This window comes from Chiloscyllium punctatum, chromosome 7 (assembly GCF_047496795.1).
Source record: "Chiloscyllium punctatum isolate Juve2018m chromosome 7, sChiPun1.3, whole genome shotgun sequence".
In the NCBI taxonomy this organism is placed as follows: Eukaryota; Metazoa; Chordata; class Chondrichthyes; order Orectolobiformes; family Hemiscylliidae; genus Chiloscyllium; species Chiloscyllium punctatum.
Window position 1 is genome coordinate 108362004 of NC_092745.1, and position 22778 is coordinate 108384781.

The 22778-nt window shown below is 42.3% G+C and overlaps 1 protein-coding gene across 9 annotated transcripts in view; it reads right to left on the reverse strand.

The window, feature by feature from the left end:
- szt2 (SZT2 subunit of KICSTOR complex) overlaps positions 1-22778 on the reverse strand; it is a 266338-nt gene that overhangs the window by 209974 nt on the left and 33586 nt on the right. For 6 of the 9 annotated variants that reach the window (XM_072574539.1, XM_072574544.1, XM_072574547.1 and 3 more), the window contains exons 17-22: positions 21498-21576; positions 21059-21153; positions 18705-18873; positions 17834-17948; positions 4070-4186; positions 3243-3443 (exon numbers count right to left, since the gene is read on the reverse strand). In XM_072574539.1, the coding sequence (XP_072430640.1) occupies positions 3243-3443; positions 4070-4186; positions 17834-17948; positions 18705-18873; positions 21059-21153; positions 21498-21576 (776 nt within the window). The remainder of the gene's footprint in view (positions 1-3242; positions 3444-4069; positions 4187-17833; positions 17949-18704; positions 18874-21058; positions 21154-21497; positions 21577-22778) is intronic. The other 3 variants (XM_072574543.1, XM_072574540.1, XM_072574542.1) reach the window with 3 other exon arrangements.

Sequence of the window (22778 nt, forward strand, 5' to 3'; positions counted from 1 at the left end):
CTGCAATCTCCTCCCTTGCTTCCCAGAGAATCCTAGGATAAATGCCATCAGGCCCAGGGGACTTATCTATTTTCACCCTTGCCAGAATTTCCAACACCTCTTCTCTACATATCTCAAAGCCATCCATTCTACTTATTCGTGCCTCAGTATTCATATCGACAACAATGTCCTGTTCCTGAGTGAATACTGACGAAAAGTATTCATTCAGTGCCTCCCCAATCTCTTCAGCCTCCACACGCAACTTCCCATTACTATCCTTAATTGGACCTATTCCTTCCCTGGTCATTCTTTTATTCCTAACATACCTATAGAAAGCCTTAGGGTTTTCCCTAATCCTACCAACTAAGGACCTTTCATGTCCCCTCCTTGCTGCTCTTAGCTCTCTCTTCAGGTCCTTCCAGGCTACCTTATAACTCTCAATCGCCCCTATTGAACCTTCACGCCTCATCTTTACAAAGGCCGCCCTCTTCCATTTAACAAGGGATTCCAATTCCTTATTAAACCACGGCTCCCTCACACGACCCTTTCCTCCCTGCCTGATAGGTATGTACTTATCAAGGACACTCAATAGTTGCTCCTTGAACAAGTTCCACATATCAATTACGCTCTTGCCTTGGAATCTACTTTTCCAATCCACACATCCTAAGTCATGCCTCAACGCATCATAATTTCCCTGCCCCCAGCTATAACTCTTGCCCTGTAGTACACACTTATGCCTCTCCATCACTAGAGTAAAAATCACCGAATTGTGGTCACTGTCCCCAAAGTGCTCACCTACCTCTAGTTCTAATACCTGGCCTGGTTCGTTAGCCAGAACCAAATCCAGTATGGCCTCACCTCTTGTTGGCTTATCTACATCTTGTGTCAGGAAACTCTCCAGGGAAGTTATTTGGGTTGAACTGAGAAATAACAAAGGGATGATCATCTTATTGGGATTGTATTATAGACCCCGTAATAGTGGGAAATTATGAAACAAATTTGTAAGGAGACCTCTGTTGTCTGTTAGAATAATAGGGTGGTTAGGGGAGGGATTTTAACTTTCCAAACATAGACTAGGACTGCCATAGCTGGAAAATGGGAAGCCTTCAGAAATGAGATAACGAGAGTCCAGAGACAGTATGTTCCTGTTAGGGTGAAAGGAAAGGCTGGTAGGCGTAGGGAATGTTCGATGACTAAAGAAATTGAGATTTTGTTTAAGAAAAATAAGGAAGCATATGTCAGGTATAGATAAGATAGATCGAATGAAACCTTAGAAGAGTTTAAAGGCAGTAGGTGTATACTTAAGAGGGAATTTTGGAGGGCAAAAAGGGCAAAGAGAGTTAAGGAGAACCCAAAGGGATTTTACAAATACATTAACGGCAAAAGGGCAACTAGGGAGAGAATAGGGACTCTCAAAGATCAGCAAGGCGTCCTTTCTGAGTAAACGCAGGAGATGGGACAGATACTAAATGAGTATTTTGCATCAGTATTTACTGTGGAAAAGGACATGGAATGCAGAGAAATAGATGGTGACATCTTGAAAAATGCCTATAATACAGAGGAGGAAGTGCTGGATGTCTTGAAACACATAAAAGTGGATAAATCCCTAGGACCTGATCAGGTGTACCCTAGAACTCTACGGGAAGCTAGGGAAGTGACGGCTGGGCCCCTTGCTGAGATATTTGTATTATTGATAGCCACAAGTGAGGTGCCGGAAGGCTAGAGGTTGGCTAACGTGGTACCATTTTTAAGGTTGGTAATGACAAGCCAGGGATCTATAGACCAGTCAGCCTGACATCAGTGGTGGGCAAGTTGTTGGAGGGAATCTTGAAGGACAGGACGTACATGCATTGGAAAGGCAAGGATTGATTAGGGATAGTCAATATGGCTTTGTGCGTGGGAAATAATGTCTCTCAAACTTAATTGTGTTTTTTTGAAGAAGTAACAAAGAGGACTGATGAGGTAGCCTGGTCGTTGTGATCTATATCGACTTCAGTAAGACATTCAACAAGGTTCCCCATGGGAGGCTGGTTAGCATGGTTAGATCCCATGGAATACAGGGAGAACTAGCCATTTGGAAACAGAACTGGCTCAAAGGTAGAAAACAGAGGGTGGTGGTGGAGGGTTGTTTTTCAGACTGGAGACCTGTGAGTAGTGGAGTGCCATAAGGATTGGTGCTGGGTCCACTACTTTTCATCATTTATATAAATGATTTGGATGTGAGCATAAGAGGTATAGTTAGCAAGTTTGCAGATGACACCAAAATTGGAGGTGTAGTGGACAGCGAAGAAGGTTACCTCAGATTACAATGGGATCTTGATCAGATGGGCCAAGGGACTGAGAAGTGGCAGATGGAAAGAGCACGACTTATACACTTAATGGTCAGGTCCTCGGGAGTGTTGCTGAACAAAGAGACCTTGGAGTGCAGGTTCATAGCTCCTTGAAAGTAGAGTCACAGTTAGATAGGATAGTGAAGAAGGCGTTTGGTATGCTTTCCTTTATTGGTCAGAGTATTGAGTACAAGAGTTGGGAGGTCATGTTGCAGTTGTACAGGATATTGGTTAGGCCACTTTTGGAATATTGCATGCAATTCTGATCTCCTTCCTATCGGAAGGATGTTGTGAAACTTGAAAGGGTTCAGAAAAGATTTACAAGGATGTTGCCAGGTTGGAGGATTTGAGCTGTAAGGACAAGTTGAATAGGCCAGGACTGTTTTCCCTGGAGCGTCGGAGGCTGAGGGGTGACTTTATAGAGTTTTATAAAATCATGAGTGGCATGGATAGGATAAATAGACAATGTCGCTTCCCTGGGGTGGGGGAGTCCAGAACTAGAGGGCAAAGAATTAGGTTGAGAGGGAAAGATGTAAAAGAGACCCAAGGGGCAACTTTTTTTATGCAGAGAGTGCTGCGTGTATGGAATGAGCTGCCAGAGGAAATGGTGGAGGCAAGTACAATTGCAACATTTAAAAAGCTTCTGGATGGGTATATGAATAGGAAGGGTTTGGGGGGATATGGGCCAGGTGCTGGCAGGTGGGACTAGATTGGGTTGGGATAGCTGGTTGGCATGCGAGTTGGACCAAAGGGTCTGTTTCCGTGTTGAACATCTTGATGACTCCAAGACGAGACTGTGTTCAACCACACTCAGAAATGTCTTCAATCTTGACTCGTTTATAAAAATAAACTGCACGCTAAACTTGTGCTGTACTGACTTATTAAGATAGAGATTGAGATAGACAAAACATAGCAACATTTAGACTATTTTACCTTTAGCTTGTGGTAGCGAAAAAGGCATTAGATGACCATTCCGATCCCGTTGTACGATTTGCTGCATAAATGTCATGTGGTCAGAGTCAGCTAATGGCAATTCCCGATCACTGAGATCCTGTTGCAAATAGCTATGGAAAAGATTTAACAGGATCTCATTGGGTAAAGAGGTAGTCTCCTTTGTACTCTCATCATTCTCTGCTGAAGGAAGGGAAACAAAGAATAAGGTGTAAATATTAACAAAACTCCTGTCTTAAAATACTTTTTGGGAAGAAGTGGAATAATTTTTACAGCCGTATCAGACTTGGACACAGGTAGTCATATTGGTAACAAGCTCCTGTGAGGAATGCACTATCAATTGTTCAGAAAATTCAATTATTCGTTCCCATTCCATATTACCATTTTATAAACACAACCAATTTGGAAAACATACTTATTTCATCACTATTTATTCAACTGCATTTCTGCTTATAAGTTAAAGAGGAGGTAACTTTTTCCAATAATACTATTTATGGACATGGAAAAGAACAAGAGACACATTGAAAGGTACTTCAATTAGAAGTCTTTCCCTATCCAATCATCACCATCCTGTTTCACACCATACGGGGAAACAAACACCCAGCTTAGTAGTTACACACTCACTCTCCTCCTGAAGCAGATCTGGGTTGTTCAGAGTTCTCCTTTCTATAGCAGGAGGCAAGTGATGAATACATGTGTTATGCCTGTATTTTGGTACAACTGCACGTTATAGTAATACTGTGTGTGCACCATCATAGCACAAAGGAGTTTTGGCTTGCGTCATTTAGGGACTGACGGCGGAATCTTACCTTTAGTGAACATGTGGAAAAACAGTTCTATTTGTTGACACTTTGATAAAAGTTTCATCAAATCGAACTGGAATGGAACAGCTCGGATAAAATCATTCTCTGCTTCATATTCACCTGCTTGGAAGAGAAAAGAGTAATCAATTTAGGCGTAAGGGGAATAAAAAGAAGCAGAATACAGATAGCAAGCTGAGACCATTTGAAGAATCCATTTCATTTACAGTAGACAGGTTTACAACTGGGGAAAAAAAAGACAAGAAAATTAACTTTGTTATGTGAAGATCCTTTATCCGTACTTATGTAAGAACCAGGAGTAGGCAATTCAGCCTTAAAGCCTGCTCTGCCATTGATATGATCTTGGCTGATCTCATCTCAGCCTCAATCCACTTTCCTGCCTCCTCGCCATAAACCTTCAACCCATTACTAATTAAAAAGCTGTCTGTCCTTGTGTTCAAGAAGGTGATTGTGAGCTGCCTTCTAGAACCACTACAATGTATTTGGTGCAGATACACTCTCAGTACTGTTTGGGAAGGAGTCCCAGGATTTCAAACCAGCAACAAAGGTATGGTGATATAGGGACATAGAAGCAGTTGTTCATTCAGCCCCTCAAATCTGTTCCAATATTCAATGAGATCATGGATGATCTGCAGCTAACTCCATATGGGCCTCTGGCTCATATCTACTAATACCTTTACTAAACAAAAACCTATCTATCTCAGATTTAAAACCAACACTGATCCTGCATCCACTGCCGCTTGTGAAAGAGTGTCCCAAACCTCTACCACCCTTTGTATATTTCCAAGTAAGGATGGCAAGTGGCTTGGAGGGAAACTTGAAGGTGGTAAGGTATATCTGCTGCTCTCGTTCTCAAGATAGTAGTGTTCATGAGTTTGGAGATGCTGTATAACAACTATGAGATAACTTCTGCAGTGCATCTTGTAGATGGAATGGTACTATGCCACAGTGATGGAAGGAGTGGATTACTCTTGTTGTGGTGCCGATCAATCAAGCAGGATACATTGTCCTGGACGTTGTCAAGCTTCTTAAAATGAAGGGTCATAGTTTTAAGCTGTTTGGCGGAAAGTATAGCGGGGATATCAGAGGCAGGTTCTTTACGCAGAGAGTTGTGGGAGCATGGAATGCGTTGCCAGAAGCAGTTGTGGAAGTGAGGTCATTGAGGATATTTAAGAGACTGCTGGACATGCATATGGTCAGAGAAATTTGAGGGTTCATACATTAGGTTTACCTTACATGAGGATTAATGGTCAACACAACATCGTGGGCTGAAGGACCTGTTCTGTGCTGTACTGTTCTATGTTCTATGTTTTTGGGTACTGTTAATCTTTCACTAATCTAAACAAGCAGCCATAAAACAAGGATGCATCAACAAATTCTCAAAAATGTTGAAAAAAAAGCTAAGATAGTATTTTATTCTGGAGTATCAGGCAAGGCACACAGACAACTAGCCCAACCAATGGCTTTGTGGATAATGCACTGTTTTTTGTTGCACAAAGTCAAGAGCTTTGACCTGGCTCAGCAGACCTCGATCAGTCTGAGATTGGGGAATTGCAGACAATGCTCCCCAGCTGATTCTCCAATCACTTCAAGGAGTGAGAGAAGAAAGTTATACGAGATACAGGCAGCATGAAAGAACACACAGCAAACAGTTTCAAAGTTTATTCAATAATATTGCTTATTGGCTGAAATATTCAAAGGAGGGACCCAAGATGAAAATTAGGAACTTAGAAGCAAGGATGAGAGACAGGCAGTAAATTTATGGAGAAAAGGTTAAAAGGGAGATAATTGAAATTAATTTTATAAACAAAGTCCTGAATTAATCTAGACATTTTTTTCAAAAAGAAACTAGGCAGAACCTAAACAATTCAGTGACATGGAAGACTATTTGCCTCCAGAGATTACTGGAAATAAAAGCTAGGCTCAAACTGATGGCATCTGTCAATTGTCACAACTGCCTGCAAGAATCCTACAAGAAATATGTCTGAGCAGACTTTAATCAGATTCCAGCAATCACAGTCCTCACACAACTCTTCGAATTTTGATGTGGTCAAGAGAGTCAGCCCACATTGATTTGTTATGAATATTGTAACGTTAATGTCAATGAGCTATTAGTTGAGATCTCCAGGCTAATGGTCTGGGAAGGAGAAAGTGAGGACTGCAGATGCTGGAGATCAGAGCTGAAAATGTGTTGCTGGAAAAGCGCAGCAGGTCAGGCAGCATCCAAGGAACAGAAGAAGGGCTGATTCCTGAAGAAGGGCTGATGCCCAAAACGTCGATTCTCCTGTTCCTTGGATGCTGCCTGACCTGCTGCACTTTTCCAGCAACACATTTTCAGCTAATGGTCTGGGAATAGGAGTTGAAATCCTAACATGGCAGATATGGAAATGTGAATTCAATAAAAATTGGAAATAAAAGCTGGATTGTCATAAAAAGATATCTGGTTCACTAAAGTCTAAGGGAAGCAAATATGCCATTTCACCTCATCTGGCCTACATGCGACTCCAGACACCATGCATTGCAAGTGGCTCAACTTCCTCTGAAATAGCCTAACAGATCACTCAATTGCATCAAATGGCTGCAAAGTCCAAATAAAGTAAAGAAACCAAATGAAGTGTTTAGTCTCAACTACCAAGCTCCAGAAACGACAACAGCAAATATTGCCCTTACAACAATTTTTCTCTAAGCTGCACATCCGCTCGGCGGGTCCATTCACACCGAAGACACATATGTGCACATGTTGACATCCAGTTCCAGATAATATTGCCATGCAAACATTAGAGGAAATACATATAAAACCTGTGAAGTTTGCCTCACCCACATCTGGGGCTTATGCTAAAATGGAAGAGCCAACCCACAGGTTCCTGATGAAGGGCTTATGCTCGAAACGTTGATTCTCCCACTCCTAGGATGCTGCCTGACCTGTTGTGCTTTTCCCGCACCACACTCTTGACTCTGATCTCCAGCATCTGCAGTCCTCACAATCTCCCACAAATTAGACAAGCAACAGCCTGACTTTGGCATTATAACTTCCAGACAATATGTCAGTCATCATCATCACCATTGCTGGTTATGTCCTATCCGACTCGCAGAACTCATTCACCAGAGGTGGCAACACCGTGATATATATTCTCAGGGAGGAGATACCCTTAGAATCCTCAACACGGACTCTGGACCCCTCCAAACTCTTGACTTTCTCCTGAATAAAAATCTGTCTGTCTTAGACTTGAATACATTGATATAGCCCTGAATCAGCTGGAAAAAAAACCTCTAAGCTAGTTGAAGACATTTCTAGTGTAAGGAAGACAATAGCGGTTATTTGAGGTCAATCATCTCAGCCACAGGACATCATTGAAAAATATTTCAAAGTCTTAGGTCCAACCATCTTCAATACCTTCCTCAATGAACTTCCCTCCATCATAAGGTCCAAGATAGGGATATTCGCTGATGATTGTGATGTTCAGCACCATTTGCAACCCCTCAGATACTGAAGCAATGTGTCCGTATGCAGCAAAATTTGAACTGGCTTGTGGCTAGAAATATTCAGACTGCATAAGTAAAAGACAATGAACACCACCAACAAACCAATAAATCAAACCATTGCCCCTTGATGTTCAGTGGAAATACCATTATTAAATCTTCTACAATCAACACCTTGGGGGTTGCCATTGAGCCGAAACTGAACTGAACCTGTTATTTAAATACTGTGGCTACAAAAACAGTGTCAGAGGTTAGGAATTCTGCAGCAAGTACTCATCTCCTGCCTCCCTGTTTTCTGCCCATGATATAAAGTACAAGTCAAGAGTGCACTGGAATATTTTCACTAGCAGCTCCAACAACACTCAAGAAGTTTGACACCATCAAGACAAAGAGGCCCAGTTAATTGGAACCCAACATTGTGTGTAAATCACCACAAACTATCTTTAATTCTGATTTGGAGATGCCGGTGTTGGACTGGGGTGGACAAAGTTAAAAATCACAACACCAGGTTATAGTCTAACTGGTTTAATTCGAAGCACTAGCTTTCTGAGGGCTGCTCCACAAGTGTTGTGTGACTTTTAACTTTGTACCTTCAATCCAACTACTTATTAAGAACTCACACAGACAATCAAGTACTGAAACAATGACTTAAACTTTACTGCAGGTAGCAACCAAAGTAAGAGACCCCAAGTAAGCAAGTTAAGGCTCAAAACTCAACTTGGCTTTTACCCGATTAATGGTGGAATTTAGCCCAGATTCCAAACACCAGTGTCTGTCGCTGGAAATGTCCAGAGTTTGATCCTTATGCAGTGTTGTTCTTCAAAGTTCTCCTGCTATATCGTTCTATTAGATTCTTATACAATTTTCTCTCTTTCAAGTTTGTGGTGTGACATTATTGATGATCTGTTAGATTCTTTCATCCCCAACACTGATTACACTTTTGGAGACCTCAAGTCTGCAGCTTGCCTTCTTATTAGATGTAGCTCCCTGGTGCTTGTTACATTCGGTGTTAACTGTCTGTTTGAAACACAACTTTTCTTGCAATTAACTCTTTTACCTCAGGTCATTCCTTCTAAGGCAGTCTTAATTGCCCAATTGTCGCAAGGCAGTAGGTTATCAAGCAATGTTAACTCCTCTCTCCCAGGAAACAGATTGTTTATGTTGCTTTGACTCGGTCTCCCCAAGAATGGCTGAGTAGCATGTTGCTTTTAGTACTTTTAGAGCAGTTTTTCCTTGTCTCTTTCATCTTCGGAAACAATTTATTCCAGAAAGAGTTATTGCTGATTCTTTCAATCCATAAGTTTACATTGTGACACTAACACATACAACTTTCATTCCCTTCAGCATCCAGGCACAGTGGTAGCAGTCTGTACCTTCTACAAGATGCAACGCAGAACCTCACCAAGGTTCCTTCAACTGCACCTTCCGAACCTGCAAACTCTATCATCTAATAGAACAATGTTAGTGGATACATGGGAACACACCACCACCACCACAAGTTTCCTTTCAAGCCACACACCAATCGGCCTTGGAAGTATATCACTGTTCTTTCAGGGTTGTTAGATCAAAGTCCTGAAATATTTTTCGTAATAGATATCCTTGCATCCCAGGGACTGCAGTGACTCAAGAAGGCAAATCAAGAGGAATTAGGAATCGGCAAAAATTGCCAGCCTTGCCAGCAATGCCTACATCCCATGACTGATAAAATGAACTCTGGTTTCAATCCCCACCACCGCAGTAGCTGATTGAATTTAAACTCAAACTATAAACATAGAACATAAAACTAGTCCCAGTAATGGTGACCATGAAACTATTATCGATTGTCTTAAAAATACATCTGATTCACCTAACATTCTTTAGGGAAGGAAATGTGCCATTGTTACCACATCTGGCCTAAATGCATCTCCAGACTAGCAGCAATGAAATCAACTGATCTCTGAAATAGCCTAACAAGTCACTTAGTCCGAGACCTGTAAGAGATAGGCATCATTGATACCCATGTCCCATGAAAGTGCAAAAAAAAATGAGCAACAGTATTCAAATATAAAACTATAGCATAATACTGACAACCAGACTTAATGATGGTTGCGTAGGAATTCCTATGCACTACAATTCTAAATTGTTAGGTCAATCCTTTGTGGATTATTTTCAGAATACAACTGCTAGTTACCATACATTTTTCTTATTTCTACTATATGACAATCTATAATACTGTTCTAAATAATTACGTAAACATTAAAATATAACACGATTCAAAGAAAACTTAATTGACTTAGCTCTCACGAATAACTGCAATTTTCCTTAATTAACACTTTTTCCCCATAAAACTGCCTTACTTGGTTATATACTTGAATTTTCAGAAAGTTTGATAATTACCACAAATTGGGTTATTTAATAAGAAACCCTGGTGTTGGAGGTAATACATTAACATGGATAGAGGATAGGCTAACTAACAGAAGAGAGACAGTTGGGATAAGGGGGGGCATTTTCAGAATGGCAACCTATAACTGGAGGAGTACCATTGGGAGCAGTACTGGGGCTATAATTATTTACAATATTAATGACTTAAGCAGAAAAGTGAGTAGACTGCAGTCAAGTCTGTGGATATCACAAACATAGGCAGGATTACCAAGTGGTGAAGATGACACAAAGAGACTGCAGAGGGATACAGACAGGTTAATTTAGCTGGCAAAAACTTGATATTTTTGATATTATGCAATTTGGCAGGAAGAATAAAAAAGCTGACTTTTTTTTAAAATGGAGAAAAATGCAGAAAGCTACACAAGATTTGGAACTCCTCATCCATGAATCACAAAAACAATTAGCATCCAAGTTCAGCAGATAATAAGGAAAGTAAATAGAATATCAGCCTTTATTTCAAAAGGAAGAGAATATAAAAGAAGGGATATTTTGCTAAAATTTTACGAGACATTATTCAGATCACAGCTGGAGTACGGTGAACAGTATTTTAAAGAAGATATACTTACATTGGAAGTAGTCCAGAGAAGGTTCATGAGGCTGATATCAGAAATAGATGGTTGAGTAGTTTGGGCCTGTCCTCATTGAGATTTAGAAGAATGAAAAGCAACCCATTTTAAAAGATACACGATCCTTTGGGAACTTGACAAGGTAGATGCGGAAAGGTTATTTCCCTTTGTGGGAGAGTCCAGGACCACAGTACATAATCTCAGAACAAGATGGTGCACATTTAAGAGAAAATGAGGATGGATAACTTCTCTCTAGAGGATGGTGAACCTGTGAAATTATTTTTATCGCAGTGGGTTGTTGAGGCTGGGTTGCTGTGTATATTCTAGGCTAAATTAGACAGATTTTTTAATAGTAAGGTAATCAAGGGTTATGGGGAAAAGGTAGGAAAATGGAGTTGAGAATTATCAGTTGAGCCATGATTTCATTAAAGGGTGAAGTAGACACAATGGACTGAATGGCCTACTGTTGCTACTATGTCTATGGTCTTACCTTCTTCAGTTCCATTCCTGTTCCATAAAATTGCTACTCTGCAATGGGTAGATTAGATTAGATTAGATTAGATTCCCTCGAGTGTGGATACAGGCCATTTGGCCCAACAAGTCCACACTAACTCTCAGAAGAGTAACCTACCAGTCCCATATCTCTCTGACAAATGCACCAAACAATTTAGGATGGCCAATCCACCTAACCTGCGTATCTTTAGATTGTGGGAGGAAACCCACACAGACAGTCACCCGAGGCTGGAATCAAACCCGGGTCCGTGGCGCTGAGAGGCTGCTGTGCTAACCATCATGCTACCTGTACTTATATATTTGTATTTAAATTAGGTGCCATTCCATACCAGCAAATGACCAGCTAGTACAGAAACACAATCAAAAAGGAAGATGTATACTCAGTCATCTTCCTCTGTTGCTTTTCATACTCATCACTGGAATCTGTAATAAAGTCTCTATTTAACTATCCCCCAAAAATAACCACTGTGACAGCTTAGTAAGTCAGAGGTACTTTAAAATCAACATAAATATCTTTACTAAAAAAAGTAAAGGCTACTGTTCAAAACTACAATCAGATGAGTCACATCAATAATAGTATATCATTAACAGACATCAGCACAGTATCATTAACCCTTTTCTCACGATAGGCTACACTTTCCAGTTCATTGTTGGCCAGAGATTTTGAAACTACAGCTGACCCTGGGCTGCTGATAACAACTACTGGGAGAATACTTTGTTCACCAACAACACTCATTTACAGTTACAAAAGAAACTAAAAATACAATGCTATCTGTGTTGGAGAAAAATATTCTATTGACTACTAATTCAGAAACAAAGCAAATGTTCAAATTCCACCAAAGTACATGTGAGAATTTGAATTCAATTCTAAAGATCTGGAATTAAGAGAATACTGATGACCATGAAACCATTGCTGATGGTTGGAAAAACCCACCTGACTCACTAATGTCCTTCAGGGAAGGAAATCTGCCATCCTCACCTGGTCTGGCCAATATATGATTCCAGACCCACAGCCCTTTGAAATGGCCTCACAAGTTCCCAGTTCGAAGATGGTGGCATAGCACCAGGGCTGCATGCAGGCTCATTCCCGGGATTCATGAACTTCCAAGTGTTTTCTTTCATTTTTACGTTTTACGTCTGCTCTTTTTCTTTTGTTTGTGCTTTCTTTAGCGAGTTAGTCAGTTGTATCAGCATGGGTCATGTGCAGAGTGGCAGCAGCCACCCGACGGTCGGAGACGGTGCATATGGCACATCTGTGCAATTGGAGATTGTGGTAACGGTTGCAAGGATGTCCTTGTTCGGGGCCAGCAGTAACAGCAGCAAAACTCCTCCAGTGACTGGAGAAGATGCAGCCTGGCAGCGGAGCCACGGACTCCTAGTCGCAGTAGGCCCACAGCAGGGACTCTTGGCATTGGCAAGGCGGTGGCTGCACCAGCATGGCATGGCCTGGAGCAGGGAATCCTGGCATCCTCAAGGGAGCAGCAGAGCTAGAGACTCCTGGTGACAGAGCAAGTATGGGCCCAGCCTGGGACTTGGCGTCAGAGAGGTAGACACCGCAGCAAAGAGATGGAGCCTGAAGAGTAGTGACTCCTACGTTGGTAGGTAAAGCACAGGCAGCAACAAGCTGGAGGAGGAGGGATGGTTGCTCAGGTGTCAGGCAGGGGCTCAGGACTCAGGCAACAGAAGGAAGTTAGATGGTGAGGGAACCAACAAGAAGGAAAAACATACTTGACCTCGTGCCGACCAATCTGCTGGTTGCAGATGCATCTGTCCATAACAATATCGGTAAGAGTGACCACCACAAAGCCCTTGAGGAGACAAAATCCCATCTTCACATTGAGAATACCCTCCATAGTGTTGTGTGACACTATCATTATGCTAAATGGGACAGACTTTGAACAGATCTAGCAATTCTAAACAGGGCATCCATGAGGAATTATGGGCCACCAAGAGCAGCAGAATTGTACTCCAGTACAATATAGCCTGGAATATCCTCCTCTCAACCATTATCATCAAGCTGGGGATCAACATTGGGTTCAGTGGAGAGGGTAGTTCAGCCTGCCACCTAAAAATGAGGTGAAGCTGCCAAACAGGACTGCATACATGCTATATTGCATAAGCTGCAAGAGATAGACTGAGCTTCGCGAAATCATCCCCATCGGATCAGATCGAAACTCTGCAGTCCTATCATATCCAGTCGTGAATGTTGGTGAATAATGAAACAACTCACTAGAGGTAGAGGCTCCACAAATATCTCCATCCTCAATCAAGGAAGAACTCAGCACATCAGTGCAAAAGAAAAGGCTGAATCATTCACAGCAATCTTCAGACAGACGTACTGAGTGGATGATCCACCTCATCCTCCTCCAGCAGTCCCCAATGTTACAGATAGAAGTCTTCAGCCAATTCAATTCCCTCCGCATGATATCAAAAAATGGTTGGAGGTACTGGATGTTGCAAAGGCTATGGGCCTTGACAACATTCCAGCAATAGTACCAAAGACTAGTGCGCTAGAACTTGCCCCTCCCCTAGCCAAACGCTTCTATTATAGTTACAACACTGACTTCTATCCAACAATGTGGAAATTTGCCCAGCTATGTTCTTCTGGGCGCACCGAACTTTACACCACTGAAGCTAGACATCAACTCACGGACACCTCCTCCTACTGCCCCCTTGACCATGACCCCACCTCCCACCACCAAACCATCATCTCCCAGACCATCCATAACCTCATCACCTCAGGAGATCTCCTATCCACTGCCTCCAACCTCATAGTCCCACAACCCCGCACCGCCAGTTTCTACCTCCTGCCCAAAATCCACAAACCTGACTACTCCTGCTGACCCATTGTCTCAGCCTGCTCCTGCCCCACCAAACTCATCTCTGCATACCTCAACACTGTCCTGTCCCCCTTAGTCCAAGAACTCCCCACCTATATTCGGGACACCACCCACGCCCTCCACCTCCTCCATGATTTCCGCTTCCCCGGCCCCAAAAGCCTTATCTTCACGATGGACATCCAATCCCTATACACTTCCATCCCCCATCATGAAGGCCTCCAAGCCCTCTGCTTCTTCCTCTCCCGCCAACCCAACCAGTACCCTTCCACTGACACCCTCCTTCGACTGACTGAACTGGTCCTCACCCTGAACAACTTCTCTTTCCAATCCTCCCACTTCCTCCAAACCAAAGGAGTAGCCATGGGCACCCGCATGGGCCCCAGCTATGCCTGCCTCTTCGTAGGATATGTGGAACAGTCCATCTTCCGCAGCGACACTGGCACCACCTCCCACCTTTTCCTCCGCTACATTAATGATTGTATTGGTGCTACCTCATGCTCCCACGAGGAGGGTGAACAGTTCATCCACTTTACTAACACCTTCCACCCCGACATCACATATACTTGGACCGTCTCAGACTCGTCCCTCCCCTTCCTAGACCTCTCCATTTCTATCTCAGGCGACCGACTCAACACAGACATTTATTACAAACTGACCGACTCCCACAGCTACCTAGATTACACCTCCTCCCACCCTGCCCCCTGTAAAAATGCTATCCCGTATTCCTAATTCCTTCGCCTCCGCCGCACCTGCTCCCAGGAGGACCAATTCCACTAGCAAACAACCCAAATGGCCTCCTTCTTCAAAGACAGCAATTTCCCCTCCGACGTGGTCGACGATGCTCTCCACCGCATCTCTTCCACTTCCCGCACCTCCGCTCTTGAACCCAGCCCCTCCGATCTCCACCAGGACAGAACCCCACTGGTCCTCATCTTCCACCCAACCAACCTCCGGATACATCTTATCAACCTCCGTCATTTCTGCCACCTCCAAACAGACTCCACCACCAGGGATATATTTCCCTTCCCACCCCTATCAGCATTCCGGAGAGACCACTCACTCCGCGACTCCCTCGTCAGGTCCACACTCCCGGCACCTTCCCCTGCACCTGCAAGAAGTGCAAAACTTGCGCCCACACCTCCCCCCTCACCTCCCTCCTAGGCCCCAATGGATCCTTCCATATCCGTCGCAAATTCACTTGCACCTCCACACACATCATTTACTGTATCCGTTGCACCTGATGTGGTCTCCTCTACAGGCCGCCTACTTGCGGAAGGATTCAGGGAACACCTCTGGGACACCCGCACCAACCAACCCAACTGCCCCGTGGCTGAACACTTTAACTCTCCCTCCCACTCCGCCAAAGACATGCAGGTCCTTGGCCGCCTCCATTGCCAGACCCTGACCACACGGCGCCTGGAGGAAGAGCGCCTCATCTTCCGCCTAGGAACCCTCCAACCACATGGGATGAATGTAGATTTCTCCAGCTTCCTCATTTCTCCTCCCCCCACCTTATCTCAGTCCCAACCCCGGATTCAGCACCACCCTCTCGACCTGCAATCTTCTTCCCGACCTCTCCGCCCCACCCCCTCTCTGGCCTATCACCCTCACCTCCTTCCACCTATCGTATGCCCAGCGCTCCTCCCCCAAATTCCCTCCCCCCCTACCCTTTATCTCAGCCCACTTGGCACACCAGCCTCATTCCTGAAGAAGGGCTTATGCCCGAAACGTCGATTCCCCTCCTCCTCGGATGCTGCCTGGCCTGCTGTGTTTTTCCAGCACCACATTTTTCAACTCTGGTCTCCAGCATCTGCAGTCCTCACTTTCTCCCAGCTATGTTCTGTACACACAAAGCAAGACAAATCCAACCCAGCCAATTACAGCTCCAATTTAGTTTCAATATCAGAAAAGAGATAGAAGGTGTTATCAACAGTGCTATCAAGCTGCACCTACTCAGTAATCACCTACTCAGTCACACCCAGTTTGCATTCTGCCAGGGCCACAAAGCTCCTGACCTCATTACAACCTTGGTTCAAACATGAACAAAAGAATTCCAGAGGTGAGGTGACAGTGACAGCCCAAGACATCAAGGCTACACTCGAGAGCAACAATAAGTCCTAGCAAAACTGGAATCAATGAGTATCCCAAAGGTACAAACGCTCCAAGGGCTGGAGTCATATCTAGCCCGAATGAAGATGGTTGTCACCTGACCTCCAGGACATCTCCGCAGGAGTTTGTCAGGTTAAGTGTTCTCAGCTCAACCATCTTCAGTAACTTCATCAATAACCTCCCCTCCATAGTAAGGTCAGAAGTGGGGATAGATGCTGATGAATGCACAATGTTCATCATTGTTTGCAATTCCTCAGATACTGAAACAGTCCATGCTCAAATGTTATAATGTCGCAAGTAACAAGTGCCACACAAATGCCAGGCAATGACCATCTCCAAGTTAACCACTGTCCCTTGACTTTTAATAGTGTTACTATCACTGAATCCCTCACAATTGACATCCTTGGGGTTACTATTAACCAAAAACTCAACTGGATTCGCCACATAAATACAGTAGTGACAAGGGTAGGTTAGAGGCTTGGAATACAGCAAGTAACTCATTCCTGAGCCCCAAAGCCTGTCCACTATCTATAAAGGCACAAGTCAGGAGATGATGCAATACTTGCCTGGATTCGTGCAATACTCAAGAAGCTAGACAGCATCCAGGATAAAACACCCCATTCAATTGGTACACATCCAAAAACATCACTTCCCTCCACCGATGCTCAGTAGAAGCAGTGTGTACAATCTTCAAGATGCACTGCAGAAATTCACCAAAGATCCTTAGAAATATCTACCAAACCACAACAACTTCCATCTGGATGGACAAGGAAAGCAGATACATGGGAACACTACCACCTGCAAATTCACCTCTAAGTCATTCATCATCCTAACTCAGCGTCACCATTTCTGCCTGAGTGTGAATGGAACAAAAATATCAAACAATAACACCACCACCTGCAAGTTCCCTTTGAAGCCACTTGCCATCCTGACTTGGAAATGCATCGGTTCCTTTACTGTCACTGGGCCAAAATCCTGGAATTCTCTCTCTAATGGCATTGTGGGTCAACCCAGGGCACCTGGGCTGCAGTGTTTCAAAAATGCAGCTCACCATCACCTTCTCAAGGGAAACTAAGGATCGGTGATAAATGCTTCCCAGCTAGTGCTGCACACATCCCAGAAGTGTAGATATATTAAAAAATTTGAAAAGTATTCTCTCAGTCTTGTGTCAATATGGTCAATTGGTCATAACACTGATGCCATAGAGTAATAACAAATTGCACTTTTAATGCGCCCTTAAAATATAAAACATTGCCAGATGCAATAAAAGATAAGAGAGGTAGAGATGTTTCTAGATGGAATTTAAGTTTGGGCCAAAGCAGTTGAAGCCACAGCCGCCATTAATAGGTTAATTAAAATCAAGTGTACGTATGAAGACAAATTGTCAGAAAGACAAATATCTCAGACTGAAAGATTTAGAGGAGATTGTAGATTTAGAGAATGGTAAGGCTATGGAAGAACTTGATAAGAAAGATATGAACTTTTGAATTGAGCTCTACAATACTGTAAATAGTCAACTTCAGTTCTAACTTTATAACCCTAGATTTTCTAGCAGTCATCTTTTGTAACATTTTAAACTTGCACAGGATAGAAGGATCAACATGCAGCAACAAAACATCAGTATGGAATAATATCAATCAAATTAGTTAGTATTAAGGTAGCTGGATGGTACAGTGTTTTTTTTTGTTGTGGGTGGTCGAGTATTTATAGAGAGCAATTGTTAGTCATTACTTGATAAATACACATCAACACTGTCCAAACTTTAATCCACCTCTTAAGCTCTAAACTTCTAGTCCTAGCTTCTATATCTTTTAATTCCCTACCTTCTGTGTTCCTTGACCCCCAAAGTGGCAAGATGTAGTCTTTATTCTGACAGAGCTGACTTAGATGTTCAAAGGTCAACATGGAAGATACACATGCATAGTCTTGTGGAAAAATCTAGGAAGAAAATAAGTTGTATTTATGAAAATACTTCACATCATCATCCCTTGCAGAACATAATCAATATGGAAAAATCCCTTCAAAAAGAAACTGATGGATTAAATTTGCAGAAGATTTAGGGCTCAATGTTACCAAGTGTAATTTTATAGGCTTTAAAATGCTGGTAGTCTTGAGAAAGGTTTGTTTGGCAATTCCAAAGGACGATATGACTGTGTAAAACATTGATGAAGCTAAAAAAAAACAAAATTAAAACTTCAATTTAAAAAAGTCAAATTTTTCCAAAACTTCATGAAGAGAAGGACCATGCACATCAAACTTCAAAACAAAGTATTTTTCGCTCTGCATTTAGTTTCAATCGGTAGACAACAGACAAGACACACAGCATTCCAAGGTCCATTTGACTTGTGGGTGCATGTGCATTCATTGCTGTGTCTGATATCAGTAAACGCTACTCACAAGATAGCATGCACTGCACTGAGGGAATGAATGGCTGCTGAACCCTGGACACTGTAAAATCAGTATGTTGCAATTTGCAAACTATAATCTAATCTGCTGACTGAGGAGTTACATTTCATTTGCCCAGCATCACAGATGAACCAAATCAATGTGCATCATGAGTCTCTGTGTCCCACAAGTAATGGGTTTTACCTAGTGCATACTGATTGTCAAGACATTCTTTGTTTTGTAATCATCAAATTCTATGAGCGCAGAAAGCCTCTTAATGGAGTTGAAATAATTTCCCATCTGACTTACTGCTTTTGGGATGTCTAAATAGGACAATCCATTCAAGTATTTTCGGCTGTCAGCAGAGGTAACCACATGACCGCTCTGAGGCTCCACCCAACATTCAGTCACTAAATTTAATTCTGTGTCAAGTTCAATTGCCTCAACTTCAGTGTCATTATCGTCATCTGTGGAGAAGCTAAGAGAAAATTACACGCAGATCAATAGTTGTCTCGATATTACATGCAAGTATTGAACAGATCAAGCCTGGAAAATATGTAAAAAAACCATATTCAATAGCTGAAAAAATCCAAAAAGCAATTAAAAAGTGCAGCCATTGTAAAAACAACATGATGGTAAAGTGATATCACACCTACATGCTTCACATGGAGTTCAAATTCACCAGGATGGAGTGTTTTACTATGACGAGAGGCTGGATAGGCTTGTTTTTTTTTAAGAGTGGACGAGGCTGAGAGGGAACATGATTGAAGTGTATAGTTTTGATTTGATTGACTTATTTATTTATTGTCATATGCACTTTGTCACAAGATATAGAGAGAAATCTTGTATAGTGTCACCACTCTCTGGCACCACCTTAAAACACAGAAAAATAAACCAAAACAGAGAATATAAAGACAGAAAAATGAAAAAAAAATAAAGAAAAGGTGTTCAACTTCACAGTCCTTATTGTTAAGTGCTCCACCATGGGCCTGGCGGTCAATCAGAAGCACCCTTCGCCGACCTTTGCCACTGGAACAAAAATCACCGTTCTTCAGCACCAGCTCGCCTCCAGAAATGCCCTTGCCACTATGAGTCCTCACTGGACATTGTCAATGCAGGCGTGACCGATGCCACCAGGTATTCCACCTGGCCAAACTAGAGTCCACTGCTGCCATGAGTCTGCTTTGGGTCCACCTTGCCAATGCAGCCACTGATGCTGATGCTGCTGGGTCTTATGAGAATTATATGGGGCACTGACTGGGTGGAAAGGAAAGTTGCTTTTCCTATTAGTTGAATGGTCAATAACAAGGAGGCATAACTTTAAGGTGAAAGGGAGGAGGTTTAGAGGCGATTTGAGGATTTTTTTGTCATCTAGAGGATGAAGAAAATTTTGAATGCACTGCCTGGGAGAGTAGTAGAGGTGGGAAACCTCAACCTTTAAAAAGCATGCAGATAAAGACTTGAAGCATTCAAAGCTGTGGGTCAAGTGTCGGAAAGTGGATTAGCATAGATAGGTAAGCACAGACAAGATGGGACAAAGACCTCTTTCAGTTCTGTATGACTATGTTGTCAATACCCTTTCCACTTTTCAGAAGAAGAAACTGTTGATGTACTCCAGTTCCAGAGGTACCAGCAGATCGAATATATCTGCAGTCTTCACGTGAGCCCAAACCTGAAGTACTGGAAGGTTATTCAAATATGGAGTCATCACAACTCAGCCTAATCCACTGCTCACCTGGATATCAGGCATGCCTCTGAGAAGAGTTTATCGATGATAATGATTTTCTACCCTCCGAGCCAAAAGGTTTGGGAATAATTGCAGTAACTCAATTATTGTAACAGCAGAAACAGCTAATGCAGCAAAGACCGCAAATCAAACTGTGACCTTCAGATCTATATGGCTTGATGCTATACTGGACAATCTCTTGAGCTGTTTGGTTAGGAGAACAGCTACCAGCCAAGACTATTGAGCAGCACAGCATACTTAATGAAGTTACAAAATAACTGGCTTGACAACAAGTAATATTTTCCAATAAAGATTAGATTAGATTACTTACAGTGTGGAAACAGGCCCTTCGGCCCAACAAGTTACACCGACCCACCGAAGCGCAACCCACCCAGACCCATTCCCCTACATTTATCCCTGCCCCTAACACTACAGGCAATTTAGCATGGCCAATTCACCTAACCTGCACATTTTTGGACTGTGGGAGGAAACGGGAGCACCCAGAGGAAACCCATGCAGACACAGGGAGAATGTGCAAACTCCACACAGTCAGTCGCCTGAGGTGGGAATTGAACCTGGGTCTCTGGCGCTGTGAGGCAGCAGTGCTAACCACTGTGCCACCATGTCACCCACAGTCAGTTAGATAACAGCTGGCTAAGGGGAACCATTAAAGATCTATAAAGATCATTCATTCATAATAAAATTCATTCTAGTATCCTTCTGTTTATCTCACGTAACTAACCCCATCTTAAGAGATCTAGAATTAACAACTATATAAAGCAAGCTATTTCTAGACTAAAAAAAAGTCTGATTACTCAAAGATTATTTAATGTCACCATTTTGCAATCTCCTTAGTTCACACCATAAAAGGAATAATCCATACACATAATAATATCAGATAACTTCTGAACAGCAGTTTCATATATCATATGTTTACCTGTCTTTGGTAGATGTAGTATGAGGTGGAAAGATGATGTACTGTACTAGGCATGTATGGAGCACATCATTACCAGCATCACATCTTGAACTGCCCTGCATCCAAACAAATTGCATTAATAAACAACTCCAATAAATTCTCAATACACAGTATCAACTGGATTAACAGTTTCAATATACAATGCATATAATGTAAATGATTAATGTGGAAGACAATTTCCTTCTCTGGTATTGGTGTCTTAAATGTTTACAGATTTATCTGATAGGCTCTATTCAGTTGGTTTAGCTGAGGAAGAGGAGATGGGAGTGACCACAGATTCAGAGTCTAATAGGAAGTTTGATTTCCTTAACAGTGTGCACTTGTCATTTGCAATCAGAATGTTTTGATACCCAGAACATGAACTTTCATAAAGTATACTCTCAGTAACCCCCATCCTTACCTTCATAGGTAACTCAATCACCATGGTGACAATGCCATCTCCAGTGGCAGCAAAGCGGAACCCTTCAGACAAACGAATCCTAAACGTTGAAATAGAGAAAATGGGACAGTTAAAATGCAGTTTATGGCCTTGTAAGTCTTTACACTTCATTTATTGTGAACCAAAATTATATTGAAAAGAAAATTATGGGGAGGCAGTGGCATAATAGCAATGGCACTAGACCAATAATCTAGGCTAATGAGTAAGTAAACTCCAATGTAGCCAATAGTAAAATCGGATGCAATAAAATCTACATAATGACAACAATTGCAACCATTACTGTTGGTTATAATCCATATCTAGTAAAAGGATTAAAAAGATGCTCAATTTTAAAATTGTACCATAGTACGTACAACCAGAACTAATGATGGTTGTTTAGCAATTGTGCATGTCACAATTCTGAATTTGTAGCTCAATCAAGGACTCCAGATTTGGAAATATATCACCATTCTTTCAGTGTCACTGGATCAACAACCTGGAATTACTTTCCACATAGCATTATGGGTCTACCTACAACATGTGGACTGCAAAGATTCAAGAGGCAGCTCACCACCAACTTCTCAGGGCAACTAGGGATGAGCAATAAATACCATCCCAACCAGTGACATCCATGTCCCAGAAGTGAATTTAAAAAACTACTTTAATGACTCCATATACTTGTCTGGCATGCGTGTGACTCCAGAATCATGCCACTTGACTCTTCACTGCATGCTGAAATATCCAAGCAATTCACTGAGTTCTTTCACACCACTACAAAATCTAAACAAAGAAATGAATGGACTGCCAGGCATGACCTAGGTATCAATGGAGACAGCATTGAATGTAGCTCTGTTAACTCTTCAGAGTTCTTCTTACCCTCATCTAGGGGGGCTTATGCTAAAACTGGAAAAATTGATTCACAGTCTAGTCAAGCAATATCTAACACTGTCTGCAAGATATGATTCTTTGAGTGTAACTATGTCCCAGATTCCATCCTACATCACATTGTGTAACACCTTACTGTCCAAGGCCCTAAAGACATCTTCCTGCTACAATTTACCTAAACTCGCTCAATCTAGTCTATAATATTCACTGCTCAGAACGTGATCTCCTCTACATTGGGGAGATGAAATGCAGGCTTGTTGACCTTGTATATTATCACTTGTATATTTTAAGTAATAATGCACATTTTTAGTACTATAAAAAAGCTCCCAAACGAACAAAGAGAAAAAAATGACATTTTTAATGATGAATGCAGTCACA